This window comes from Esox lucius, chromosome 4, assembly GCF_011004845.1.
Source record: "Esox lucius isolate fEsoLuc1 chromosome 4, fEsoLuc1.pri, whole genome shotgun sequence".
Classification (NCBI taxonomy): Eukaryota; Metazoa; Chordata; class Actinopteri; order Esociformes; family Esocidae; genus Esox; species Esox lucius.
This window is the reverse complement of record NC_047572.1, coordinates 33676914-33691375: the sequence shown is the minus strand read 5'-3', so window position 1 is coordinate 33691375 and position 14462 is coordinate 33676914. Positions and strand designations below refer to the sequence as shown.

The 14462-nt window shown below is 44.7% G+C and overlaps 2 protein-coding genes across 6 annotated transcripts; both read right to left on the bottom strand.

Moving 5' to 3' along the window:
- Positions 1-681: 681 nt before the first annotated feature.
- On the bottom strand, positions 682-4970 carry LOC105029954 (pre-mRNA-processing factor 19). The gene is made up of 16 exons (XM_010903553.3): positions 4762-4970; positions 4400-4549; positions 4162-4238; positions 3924-4065; positions 3757-3830; positions 3577-3642; positions 3426-3467; positions 3238-3312; positions 3038-3113; positions 2844-2953; positions 2526-2681; positions 2336-2405; positions 2065-2238; positions 1730-1812; positions 1456-1561; positions 682-1292 (listed from the first exon to the last, which is right to left on the bottom strand). The coding sequence occupies exons 1-16, from the start codon at positions 4778-4780 to the stop codon at positions 1195-1197; spliced, it is 1518 nt and encodes a 505-aa protein (XP_010901855.1). The 5' UTR covers positions 4781-4970; the 3' UTR covers positions 682-1194.
- An 89-nt stretch (positions 4971-5059) lies between these two features.
- On the bottom strand, positions 5060-12849 carry LOC105029934. Of its 5 annotated transcripts, none has more exons than XM_020045679.2 (11): positions 12627-12849; positions 11926-11981; positions 9050-9104; positions 8669-8802; positions 8459-8594; positions 8007-8291; positions 7150-7488; positions 6837-7018; positions 6309-6404; positions 6088-6225; positions 5060-5986 (listed from the first exon to the last, which is right to left on the bottom strand). In XM_020045679.2, the coding sequence occupies exons 3-11, from the start codon at positions 9099-9101 to the stop codon at positions 5783-5785; spliced, it is 1566 nt and encodes a 521-aa protein (XP_019901238.2). In that variant the 5' UTR covers positions 9102-9104; positions 11926-11981; positions 12627-12849; the 3' UTR covers positions 5060-5782. The 5 variants fall into 5 exon arrangements, with proteins under 5 accessions (XP_019901238.2, XP_010901824.2, XP_010901842.2 ...); XM_010903522.3 differs by lacking the exon at positions 12627-12849 and adding an exon at positions 12154-12612; XM_010903540.3 differs by lacking the exon at positions 11926-11981.
- Between the last annotated feature and the right edge of the window lie 1613 nt (positions 12850-14462).

The window sequence follows — 14462 nt, the reverse complement described above, 5'->3', positions numbered from 1 at the left end:
AACTAACACCATGTTGCCTGGATAAACCTCTTCCTCATTGTCACCTTAAACTAAGGAGATGATTGTTTTATTTTGGAGGCAGACAGAATTCGGTCCAATCCGCACCACTTGGGCTGTTGATATTATAGGCAAATAAGTGTCACCTTTCCCGTAACAATCTGAGCCTTGACGGCACCAGTGACTGTTACGTGTAGTTTGGAACACTGTCGGCCCAAAACTAGAAGACACACGGCCAAAACATTTTTGAAAACGTGCCTCTGGCTTTGGATTGGTTTGACATTCAAAATGTTTGTACAGCGCAAGTTATCTTTGAAGAAAACAATTGCCTTAAATCACCAAAGAGCCCGTAGTTGGAAAAGTAAATCACCAAAACGAATCCAATCAAGTATACATTTTTCTTGAAGACAAGACTGAAATCAAACCGGAACTGAAGACGTCCGCAGTACAGGCCAGAGCATCACCCGAGACGATACCCCGCGTCTATGGGTCACAGACTTCAGGCAGTCATCAAATGCCAAGGATGTGCAACTAATTATGACTTTAGGATTTGTAATTTGTCAAAACAAAACCTGTGTCACTGTCCAAATACTTATGGACTAGACATCCCAAATGTACTTTCATTTATTTCTCATCTTACCAAGGACTGGACAGTATAATACCTTCCATAGATGGTGTGAACAGTTGGATGTTATTACAAAAATCACCATTTATTGAGTTGTACAAAGGGTGGAAGGGAAAGAATGCATTAAGAAACAAAACAGCATTACAGGTAAGTTGGCTTGTAAATTGTGACAAAGCTTAGTTAAAACAAATAAGATACCTCAACAGACTTGTTGGTCTTACTGCAGAGAGGAATTGAGGTCCAGAGGGGGGATTTTGGGGAACAAAATGAAAATGTAAATACTGTTCCTTCGCCCACCCTGGGATTTTAACTACAAATCAATACAGAAACAAAAAGGTACATTTTCAAAATACTAAAATCCAAAATGGCTGGTAAATCTAGGATTCTGATCTCACCAACTAAAGGACATCACAAATACATCAAGATTCAACCCACTCCCACTTTGTCTCCAGTACATCTTTCTCAAACCAAAGCTGTGCTGCCAAGTCAAATGAGTCACACAGGACCAGATGAGATGAGACTTAATAACCCCTCCAAACGTATCCTCTCTTCCCCCAGCTGTTGGTGCTTATCTACAGGCTATAGAACTTAAGGCTTCGGTCCATTCCAGCAGAGGAAAGGAACTGAGCATTTTCTCCAAATGCCACACCAGTAACCAGACCAGAGTGATCTGGAAGAAAGAGGAAGAAAAATGTGTTTAGAAAGACATGCTGAAGTTTACTTCATGTAATGAAAAATGGCAGTTTCCCCCTAACCGTTTGTACTGTTTTACATGAGCAGACGAGGACGGGGGAAGGTTGAATGTGATAATGGAAGGGGCCTGTTTTCCTTACCACTGAAGTTGAGAACTTCAGACCACTGCTTGCAGATGTACACCCTGATGTCAGACCCTCCCACAGCCAGATAAGTACCACTCTGGTCAAACACCAGCGACTTCACCTGAGAGAGAAGATAGAAATCCTTAACACGTCACCAGAAATAACCATATTTTCAAATATTATAAAATCCCTTTATTTGCTATTAATTGTGAATTAGCGACTTGTTGAGCCATGTCTTCCCGCCTGATTCAGAGTTCTGTAGGCAGACTTCGAACTGTCTCATTCTTACCTCGTAGTTGTTGTCCAGGGCGATTGTCTTGAAGTTCTTCAGTTTCCTCAGATCCCAAAGCTTCACAGAGCTGTCCTGGGCACCTGGAATACAAGGAGAGAGACTGGGTCACGGAATGAACAGGGAACCCACTTATTTTGGCTGACCCTGTTTGGTGGACCGGTTGATTGTTTGGTCGTTAGGCTTTCGGTCGACATTTTGTAGTCAAACATTCCCAAATAATATTTAATTTAATTGAAACCTGTAGAGTCAATTGAGTCTTTGTTAACCAAGATCTACTTTGTCAGCCACAGCCTTAAATCAAACATGTCTCTGTGGGTTGGAGAGAGACAAACCTGTGGCCAGGTAGTATCCATTCTCAGAGAAGGCGATGGAGGTGACGGGGCCGGAGTGGCCAGGGAAGTTGGCCACATTTGTGCGCTCCTTCAGATCCCAGATTTTGATCTGGGAGTCGGCAGTGCCCGTCCCAAAGATCAGCCCGTCAGGGTGGAACTGCGCACAAGTCAGGGCTGGGGAGGAGGCGGGAGGAGGCAGGTGGAGAGTGAGAAAGTACTAAGTAAAACTGTTTCTGCACCCATGTCTCTAGACCTGATCAGATACACTTACCAACGCCAGCAGCCTCATCAGTGACTTTGGTGAGGACTCGGCCAGTTTGGATATCAGAGAAGGCCCAGTACTGAGACAGACATGGGAAAGAGAATGTTTGAGTCCAGCAACACTTAGGTTCCATTACATTCAGTCCCTCTACTATTCCAGAGACTTGAGGTTGTACGCTGCCACAGAACAGGGGACTGACCTGGTCCTCGGAGGAGCTGAGCAGGAAGTCTCCGGTGGCGTGAAGAGACAGTCCGGTCACGCTCCCCTCGTGAGCTCGCACCACCTGGACACAGTTGCCGGCGGTAACAGACCACACACGGATGGTGCAGTCGGGAGAAGCAGAGAACACAACGGACTGGGGAGGGAACACAGATGTCAGACAGATCCAGCTATTATCCTCTAACTGTTTAATTTCACTGTATGCACTTTAGAGAGTATCACACTGGCATATAGAGAACAACCAAATTCATCCCCATGAAACCATTCCATCCAGGACAGGTGTGCAGACAGGTGTTACCTGGGAGGGGTGGTAGATGACAGAGGTGACCTTCTTGGTGTGACCCTTGAGGGTGGCGACAATCTGCTCCTCACTCTTATCAAACACCACCACATTCTTGTCGGCCCCACCTAGCAACACAGGTTAGTCCTCAGGTACCAGCACCACTATCAATCAAATGTATGTGCAACAAACAGAGAGGAGAGGGGTCTTACCAGTGAGCACCTTGTTCGTGTCTGAAGGACACAGGTCCATACACAGAATCCCTGGCACACTGGCACTGTGAAGACCCTGAGAGGTTCCAGACCAACATGTTTAGTGGGGGAGGGGGGCAGAGCAGCCTGAGACAGAACTATGCAGGACAGTCGGTCTGACTGCAGGTAGTTACACCCTGCAGACAGGCAGTAGGACTCACAGCATGGGAAGCCACTTGGCGATACTTGCTCAGATCCTCAGCTCTGACCAGATCCTCCGGCACGGTCTTGCCCCTCTGGTTGGGGAGAGGAGGGAGGAGCAAAGACAAGGGTCAGAATTAGAGGCTGTATTCAGAGGTCGCATGTTTGATCTTATATCTGCATTGCAAAAATATTTTAAAAAATGTACCTTCTTTCTCTCTGTGGTAAGGACAGTGGCCTTATCTTGGAGCTAAAAACCAGAGTAGAAGAAAAGAAGAGACTTTAATAAAGCATCAACACAGTTTAGGAAGATTTCTGAGTAATGATAATGACAGCTAATGGCAGGAAGAAGCTCTTACCTTCTGGATGATCTCCTGAGACATTCCCACCTGTTCACTAACCTCCATGGGCTCCCCCCCACCACCCTGGAAGAGAACAGGGCAAAACATCAGAAACAAGGGCACAGGGAGAGAGCATCTTTCAATCTAGTATGAACCGGAATCCTGTTTGATGGATGGAAATCTCGACCAATCCCTTACCCCAGCGGCTGGCTGAGAGGTAGGCACAGACTGGGGAGCCACCAATCCGGCTTGGGGCTTAAGTGTGGCCAGGGCTGTGGAACGGAAGAAAGGGCAGAGTGAGCATCTGCTTTCACAGGTGAAAGATGAAAACATGATCCTCAACAAGACCGTTAGCCCTCTCTCACCCTCTCTGGCGGCAGTCACCTCCTTGGTGAGACGGGCGATGACTCTGCAGGCTGCGTCGTGTTGATACAGGGCATGAGAAAGCTCCTGCCTGGTTGTCTGCAGCTGTTGCCTCAGAGTGAAACTGTGCAACATCACTGCATCCTTGTAACACAAACGGAGGTAAGACATGATAAGTGATTCATGATAGTGAAGAAGAGTACACTGCCAGACCAAACCCTCCTGACTTCAAAGACTCACCCACTCATCCTGAAGAGACTTGAGTATGGCAGGGATACTGGTAGAGGAGGGAGCCTTTGGTCGGATAGGATGAGACACTGGATAATAAAAGAGTCAGCACAACATTGATTGAAATCCATAACAAAAGAGGATGTTTGAATACAAAACGGAAACCAACTTGGATGACGTCGGAAGCTAAAACTTGAAAATACATTAAATGGATCATACAAGTTGGCTGTCTACTCGGTCCTGTGATTACCTTTAATATCGATAAGTTGCTCCTCGGACAGTGGTTGACCGTTCATAGGGTCCACTCCATTTTCCGCGATGAACTTCTCGATCAATCGGCGCTCGAACACCTGGTTGGACACCGGGGACACACAGGGGTGTTCCGGGACCTCATTGGAAACTGATTGAGAAGAACGGAGAAACAGTAATTAAATAGTAGGTTATAAGTGTTACGGCTAACGAAAACTAGCAATCCACAACGAATAACACATTGGTGAAGTGGTACAGCAGACTAATAGAACGCAGTAGTCACTAGCTAGCATTGTTAACTAGCTAGCAAATGTTGGCTAACGTTAGCTTGCTCATTCAACTTGATAGGCATGATTTACTTACTTGCGCAAACCAAAGACATATTTTAAGTGCACGTCCCTCTGCAGCTCAGCACAAACGTTCTGTGTTACTTTTGATGGCAAACTATATTAAAATGTCCTGCCTAAAAGGCAACTATTGTGCCTACTTTATTTTTGTTTTGTTCAAGTTAGCACGTTGGCATTTCATTGCCGCTTCATGAACAGTGCATGCTGGGATATTACCAGTGCTCCAAGGCGGGCTCTTCTTCGTTTTGGCTTTAGCGCACAAAAAATGAATACAACTTCACTGCCCCCTATTGGCGTAAGACTACTTGAATTTGTTACATTCGTTTTATTTACATATCATACGATATTTGACTTACAAATGTTAATAGACAAGAAAACATAAATGTGACTTCAACATCATATATTGACACCCTTTCAGAGTGATATGGATAAGGTGTTTATAATCTATTCAACAAAGCCTCCAAGACAATGTGAATACATGGTGAAAATAATGTACTTTTATCAATCACATACAAATCTGTATATTCTATGTGAAAAATATCTATTCTAAAAAATAAATACTTCCTTAGATTGTGTTAATTAACTCAATTATAAGTTGGTAACACATGCAGTTAAATACACTTGAGAGGCCATTCCCTTTATTTTATTATGAAATCCACTAATTCCTTGTGTCTTATACTGCCCAAACATAATAATATATTTACACACATAAACAGCCAATATACAGACTATAGTTTACAGTACAGGTTCAAGTGTTTTGTCCCGAGGGTTCGGAGTTAGGTAGCAGCAAAACCATAGGAGATTTGAATTCTAGGAACATCACAGGCGATCTCCAGGCGATGTGCCAAAATGTAGGACACTGACAACCTAATGCCTAATGATAATTCAAATTATCATAAATATATTATTTAAGTAATACCATCAGGTCCACAAAGGGTTTTGAAAGTAAAGGCACTATGGTGGAATAATCAGTCATCAACATTTTCATTTCTCCATTTTCTCTCCTGTTCTCTTCCACTCTTGTCCTTCTCAGGGCTCTATAAGAAGGTCAGTTTTTCAGAAGTGTAAACGCTGCAGGTTTCTGAGGTATCGGTGTCCAGGGGAAGCGTGGAGAAGTATTCTTTGCTCCCTCTCCCTTTGTCTGCCTCTTTCTTGATCTGGAACTGATGGCAGTCGTCCGATGAGAGGAGGCAGTTCGAGGCGCCATCAACAGAAAACGAGATCTCACTATCAACAGGTTCCTAAGACGAAAGAGCAAGCCAAGGATAAAAAGAAAGAAGATGATGTCACTTTATTGCCCATTGTGAGACCCTCCAAAAAACCAATAACATTATGTATTTACCTCTTTACTAAGCGTGTGAGAAGAGGATGCCTCAACTCTTTCAGACTCCTGTTGTCTCTGTGTTGGCACTGGCACAGTGCAGGGCTTGGGTCCAAGGCCCACTACAAACGGTACACGATCCACAACTGGAGTGTAACCCTGAAAGTCACATAATATAAAAATTAAGGATGGAAAAAGAGCATATGTAAGAGCCTAAATGAACAATTTCAAAGTCAACCTACCGAAATTGCAGGACTGGGGCTCCATGTTTTTGGAATTCCTATCTGCTGTGAATCACCATAGAAACTAGAGGGCGAGGGGTTGGGCTGACTGTAATCCTGCAGATGATGTAACCAAAACAACTGTTTCAATATCTCAACCAGTATATTCAGCATAAAGACCAAACCACCCAAACACAGAACATTCTCAGAGACGCATGCAACGGTTTGTAACCATGGACCAGACTGAAATGTGTAAGAGACCAATCCAGGAAGAGATTCACACAGAAGCAAAAGACTGGTTCTACTTTTACTCCGACCGCAGCCCTGTAACAGGGTCAGATTATGCATGCATGGGAGTTGTTTTTTTACAGTGGGTGCTGACTGTGTGTTTGAACTGAATGGATATCAAACACACAGGCATTCCCTTGGCTTTGTACACACACAAACCCTTCAACACGCACTCATGAACCTACCTCACCCTATTGCATGTACATATCAAGCTCACACACATTTCTCACTCCACAGCTTATTTCCAGAACATTCCCTCACCTGGACATTGACTCTGGGAGGATTGGCTGCCAGTGTGTGGTGACCTCTCAAGCCATTGATGATCATGGAGAGGCTGCAGTTTGGGTAGCGCTTCATAAACAAGATGAAACCAGCCAAAGTCACAAACATGCCAGAAGGAACGCTGATGGACTTGAGCACTGTCCTCCATCTGGCCGTCTTATCTGGAGAGAGGCCACAGAGCGAGAGGAGTAGTCCCATTTAAGGTAAGCGAGGAAAGTGAGAGTTAGAGGAGAAATCAATAACTGTTTACCTCTGGATCATGTAAAGTTGCTCTCACACAAACATCACTCACCGACCACATGGAGAAGGGTGGATGAAACCAGGTTGCCGTCCTGATCTCGGATCTCATACATCCCCTCATGCTTGGCACTCAGCCTAGTGATGACCACCTCGTTTACGGTCCCATTTCTCTCCAGTGAGATGAGGCCCCAGTACCGGGGGTCCTGGCCTACAACCTGCCCAGCCCTGATCAGCTGCACAGGGGTATGGGAGAACCGGGAGTCAAGGGGCACACTGGAAGGGTCGGCAGAACGCAGGGACGGGGTAAAAATGAGGTGGACATGAGGGACGGGGAGAAAGAGGGGCAGGTTTAGAGACTCCTTAAAAAAGCGGGTGACATTGAAGGTGTGTCCTGCCCCAAGAACAGGGGCGATAAGACAGAAAGAATGAAGCAGGGGACATGAAGATGAGGGGAATCAGATGGGAGAACCAGATAGATAACAGCGTTAAGTGTCAGTTTGATCTTTCACATCTATATTTTGTATTATAAAATGTTCACACATTATTCAGACGGAGAGAAATGTATGCAGATGGGAGTAAGATGTCACTGGGCTTGAACTCTGGTGTCGGGTGGACAGGGAGGCTAACTGTGGTAGACCAGGAGTGTAACCACCAGGCCACACAATGTGCTGTTCATATCTAATACTGTATTCTCTTTTCTGAAGCTCTGTGTTTCTCTCTTTAACCCATCCAGATGTACATGAGGTTTCTGAAGCTCTGTGTTTCTCTCTTTAACCCATCCAGATGTCCGTGAAGTTTCTGAAGCTCTGTGTTTCTCCCTTTAACCCATCCAGATGTCCGTGAAGTTTCTGAAGCTCTGTGTTTCTCCCTTTAACCCATCCAGATGTCCGTGAAGTTTCTGAAGCTCACCATTGACAGTAAGCTGGCTGCGGGAGATTACTTTCCCGTTGTCATCTAGGATGGTGTAGTTTCCCTGGTCTGTCTGCGTTACCCTCTCTGCAACCCAGACCCTGCCGTCCGACCCCAGCCCCCCCCGGCCCAGCTCGCTGGTCTCTGGGTCTGTCCGGTTCCACAGCACCACTGGCAGTGAGCCCGGGGGGGCGTTCCGGGGAGAAAACTGGAGCAGAGAGCCGTCTTCAGGGATGATGTGTCTGAAGCTCTCCCCATAGCCCCGTCTAAATGTCTCTACACATTCTGAAAGGTCGACCAAGAGAGACAACTTGAGGAAGATTACAGAGTTGTAGAAGGTTTCCAAATGTCATACAGTCAAATTCAGCTGACACAAACCATTACACTACACCAGAAAGACATAGAGAAAACAGACAGAAAAGAGACGGATATTCTGTGTGGCCCAATTGTACCTGAGACAGTGAGACGAACAGTTTCGTAGGTGAATCCAGAAGACAGTTTGATTGAGTAGAGCCCCTGGTCACTTCGGTTGACTTCCTTCAACAGCAATGTCCTGTCTTTGGTCCACTCAAACCGCGGGTCCTTCAACTAAAACACACTTGTGACTAGTATACAGGAACATACTGTACTCACACCCACAGAAACACACACACACTACCTACATTGTTGTTCTCCAATAGCACTCTTCTTGGTCCTGTAGGGTGGCTGGGGGTGAAGGTCACGATCCTTGACCCTGAGTAGACCGGCAGACGGAACTCTCTTCCAGAACACACTATCTGGAAGTCTTCATTCCAGCCTGAAACCGGAAGCAGCAGAAGGACATAAAACACATTGACGTGATGAGGGGAAATGCACACAAATGACTATTTGTAAATTTAAAAAAATAAAGACAATGGACCGACCCAGCAGAACAATTAGGGGCGGAGAGAAAATGGAGTCACCAAATATATCAAAATAGTGAAGTAATCACAAGTTAAACTACACACAACTATGCGCAAGAGTTATAAATGTAAAATGCATATTCAGAATAAAGTGAAACTCACCCAAAGAGACAGGAATGCTGAGCAGAGCACTCAGCAACATAAAGAGATGCATGTTCTGAGGGCAGACAAAATACAACACTAAACAGAAAACCACTTAGGGAGTTTGGCTACTTGTTCTCACTTCCTTCAAAATAATCTATATTATTATCCATGGAAGAATTGTTACCCTCATTATTTTGTAATACAGTTCCGGAAAAAATTAAGAGACCACTGCACCTTTTTCTTTCCTTTCCCAAAAAGTTGAAAAGGAAGGTTTTGAGTGAGGAACAGAAGCGTTCAATTTGCAGTGGTCTCTTCATTTTAACCCTTCTTAATTTTTTCTGGAGCTGTAGATGCAGAAGGGAATAGATTTCACAAAGAAAATAAATGGCAACACCATTAGAGACAGGCTAATGCACTACTATAACCTCGATGTTTGTGGGGGCAGGACTAAGCATTTGACCAGTGACCCAAAGGCTGCAAGATTCCAGAGAAGGCAAAGTAAAGATGTAAAGCGGCATAGGTTTGATTTCAACGGCAAAGGGGAGAAATAGGTTTTGGAATGTCCAACAAGCTCATATAGGCGTGATGGTTGAGGGATCCTGGTGGACACAACATCCCTTTGATTCTATTAGAAAAAACAGGAAAAATACTACCATCAGCCATTTCATTTAATATTACTTAGTTAAATCTGAGGCCATGGTTCTCAGCAGGAAACCGATGGAGTGCCTCCTCCGAGTAGGGAATGAGGAGTTACCCCAAGTAAAGGAGTTCAAGTATCTCGGGGTCTTGTTCGCGAGTGAGGGGACATTGGAGCGGGAGATTGGCCGGAGAATCGGAGCAGCGGGGGCGTTATTGCATTCGCTTTACCGCACCATTGTGACGAAAAGAGAGCTGAGCTGGAAGGCAAAGCTCTCGATATACCGGTCAATTTTCCTTCCTACCCTAACCTATGGTCATGAAGGCTGGGTCATGACCGAAAGAACAAGATCACGAGTACAAGCGGCTGAAATGGGTTTTCTCAGAAGGGTGGCTGGCTTCTCCCTTAGGGATAGGGTGAGAAGCTCAGCCATCCGTGAGGAACTCAGAGTAGAGCCACTGCTCCTTTGCATCGAAAGGAGCCAGTTGAGGTGGTTCGGGCATCTGGTAAGGATGCCCCCAGGACGTCTCCCTAGGGAGGTGTTCCAGGCACGTCCAGCTGGGAGGAGACCTCGGGGTAGGCCCAGGACTAGGTGGAGAGATTATATTTCAACACTGGCCTGGGAACGCCTCAGGATCCCCCAGTCAGAGCTGGCAAATGTGGCTCGGGAAAGGGAAGTTTGGGGTCCCCTGCTGGAGCTGCTGTCCCCGCGACCCGATACCAGATAAGCAGATGAAGATGAGATTACTTAGTTAAGATATTGTCTGTGATACAGACCTCTGTATTTCAGTGTGTGTGGCTGATATAATGTGATCTACATTTTGCCTGTACTGCACAATCTCACCTCCCAAGCTCCACCACTCTTGCATGACTACACTGGTTGACTCAACATCCTTCTGGTTCTGCTAATAAATATTAGCCTCATTCAGGGTGGTTTCGGTAGGTGTGGGTCCCTTTGGTTGATGCTTGGAAATGTGTGTTGATTGACTTCCTGCCTGTTGGGCCTGTCCAGGGGCCTCCCCCAGATAGGGCCACAGTGTCACTGGACCCCCCTGTCTCAGCCCCAAGGTCTAACGCTGCTATATTATTGTGCTGGGGGAGTAGGGCAGTTATCCTTCTCCACTATAAATCCTTGTAGATCTAAGGAAGGCATTTTCTAAATGTTCCCTGTCTCCTGCCGTTTTAAACTTAGGAGGCCATGAGGTCTTGGCCCACACCTGAGGAGTACCAGGCTTGAAAGACACGTTGCTGTCCCTGTCCAAAGTCCTCCTGATTGTGTTACAGATCAAGATGATACTTGACGATTTCATCTGCCACTGTGCTGACACCTCCCCATCCCCCATGTTGTCCCTGTCCTTGTCCATCTGGTCATGCTTCCAACCTGGACTAAGTTTAAATGGACTCTGGACTCAGCCCACATGCATTTATTAATAATTATTTGTACTCTTAATATGTTCACCCGGCACAGCCAGAAGAGGACTGTTCACTCCTATGAGTCTGGGTCCTCTCTAGGTTTCTTCCTAAATTTCGGCCTTCTTAGGGAGTTTTTCTTAGCCCCTGAAATTCAACTCTACTGTTGTTTGCTCCTTGGGGTTTAAGGCCAGGTGTTTGGTAAAAGCACTTTGTGACAACTGCTAATGTAAGAAGGGCTTTATGAATAAATTAGATTGATATATGAACCTTCAATATATGGGCTACACATTGACATAATTTTTGTATCCACTTTTATAGACTACTGCTATGCAGCAACGTTTCACGTCAGCTCCATGGTTGACCTTTTCTCCCTGGCTGTCTGATCCTGTGACAAGGACCACCTGATCCTGCGAAAATGCAGTACAGTATGACATGTACAGCTTGATCTACATTGACGCCTGGAAAACCTGATGGCATTGTTTGATCTATAAGATCTACATTAGGTTGAAATATCAAATGCACCTACCGTGTAAGGAACTACATGTAACGTTTGCCAATTGTTCTAGAGATCAACTATTTTGCTCGTTAGTTAGCTAGCTATATATTCTAATGTCTCATAGCTAACTATCTGTAGCACTCACATGTCAGAGATAATTAACTAGAGGTAATATCAGGTGGATTACAGAAATTTCCAGAGCTAGACATCACAGTTGCAAGTAGCAACGGTAGCCTCTACTACGGTAATCAGCCCAGTGCGCATGAACTTCCCAACAACTACCTCAAAGCGAAGTACCTCTGAGTGGTCATAAAACCAGTCTGAATTTCGAATTACGGAATGGCTTACCTTCCCGTCTCCTCACTTCTAAAGCACAGAGTTGGAGCCTCTCTTATAATGGAGTTCTGTTGATAAAAATTGTTGAGGACAAAATGCCACTTTCAAAAAGTGTCCCACTCATGTATGAAACCTACGCCACTGAAAATGTATATGCAATTGAGTAAGGCAGTTAACCCTCATTGCTCCCAGGTCGTCGCTGACAAAAGTGAAAATGGACTTATTTTAAGTCACACTTACCTGGTAAAATAGCGGTTAAAAAGACAAATGCGCGATTTTACAAATAATCTGCAGAAAACAAGGACGGTCTACGAAACATTGTTTCTCCTAACGATAATAAACAGTTGCGTGTTTAGAGGTTATTGAAAAACAGTACTTCACAACCAAAATGACTTAGACACCAGTATTAGCAGCCTGCCTTGCCGGAGTCCGTGAAAAACAATTGTCATGCAGCCCCACTCCCCAGAATTAGCGAGGCAGTAAACACTGTTCACCATCAATCAACTACTCAAGGGGGTGCTAACAGTCTATCGTTGGAAGATTGCTCCGCTTGTTATTCCATACGACCTGTGATGCTAAATACCGACCTTTAAGAGTATTAAGCTGTTATCGACCGCATTCAACTAATGCACAACACAACATTTTACAGTAAGCTATTTACGTCACAATGTATTGGAATATAAATATATAATCATGTCTACATTTTCACTCACCTATGCAAGACGTCAAACCATACAATGATAATATTGTATAATATGAAATGTACTGGAAACGTAGTGAATGATAACACCGTAAACCTCAGGAACTGCGTCTTCTTTGCCTGGTATGCGCATGAGCGAGGGACTTGGTGGAGTGAGCGCTGGATCAACGATTACGTAAATCGCGCGTCTGAAAGTCGACTGCGGACCAAAAGGTTCGGTTCATTCAGTCATTTGAGTCAGGCGTTCACCCTCTGTGGAGGCTATGCGTTCAGCGTGAAATGGTTGAATTCAGCTGAATGGTTTTGCCAGTTTGTGTGGGACGAGCGCTCAACAGAAACACAGACGCACATTTATGTTGAGTTAATGTATTGGACAACTATACCGGATGTGTAATACGGAATCATGAGATGGAGCCGGGTGGCGGGGCAGTGGAAAATGGAGCGGGATGGAATTGGGAAGAAACTGCTAATTAATCTCGGCACAGTTTTTCGGATTCCTGTACCAAAGTTGGTTAAAGAATGTACATTGTATTAACATTCACCAACAGCCTACTCTGTACTGTACTCATACTGATCACACACGAACTTTCCATATGCGCTTATGTCCTTTCAGGTACTTTTAATTGGCATTAGAATATTCCTTTGCATGTACAATTCATAAGCATATTACACTCATATGAATCAATAATAGTCTTCAATATGCTTCTCCCATACTGTTCATACTCCCCCATCCTACTCTTTCAAAATCGATGCTAGTTTACATTTATATGTATATTACTGCATACTTCCCATATCTACAATATTCAATACTACTACCAATATTGGTGCTAGTTTACGTTTCTTTTTAAACTGCTGCTATGTACAGTGTTATGTATATTGTTGCTCTATTTTATTATTATCTTCTGTCTAGCTATATTTTTGCTTACAGGTCATACAATTAGAATATCATCAAAAAGTTGATTTATTTCAACAATTCCCAAATTCAGTATCTCTGAAAATTTGAATATTACTTAAGGTCAATACATTAAAAATATTTTTAGAAATGTTGGCCAACTGAAAAGTATGAACATGAAAAGTATGAGCATGTACAGCACTCAATACTTAGTTGGGGCTCCTTTTGCCTGAATTACTGCAGCAATGCGGCGTGGCATGGAGTCGATCAGTCTGTGGCACTGCTCAGGTGTTATGAGAGCCCAGGTTTCTCTGATAGTGGCCTTCAGCTCTTCTGCATTGTTGGGTCTGGCGTATCGCATCTTCCTCTTCACAATACCCCATAGATTTTCTATCGGGTTAAGGTCAGGCGAGTTTGCTGGCCAATTAAGAACAGGGATACAATGGTCCTTAAACCAGGTACCGGTAGCTTTGGCACTGTGTGCAGGTGCCAAGTCCTGTTGGAAAATGAAATCTGCATCTCCATAAAGTTGGTCAGCAGCAGGAAGCATGAAGTGCTCTAAAACTTCCTGGTAGATGGCAGCGTTGACCTTGGACCTCAGAAAACACCAGCAGATGACATGGCACCCCAAACCATCACTGACTGTGGAAACTTTACACTGGACTTCAAGCAACGTGGATTCTGTGCCTCTCCTCTCTTCCTCCAGACTCTGGGACCTTGATTTCCAAAGGAAATGCTGAATTGACTTTCATCAGAGAACATAACTTTGGACCACTCAGCAGCAATCCAGTCCTTTCTGTCTTTAGCCCAGCCGAGATGCTTCCGACGCTGTGTCTTGTTCAAGAGTGGCTTGACACAAGGAATGCGACAGCTGAAACCCAAGTCTTGCATACGTCTTGCATGGTGGTTCATGAATCACTGACTCCAGCTGCAGTCCACTCTTTGTGAATCTCCCCC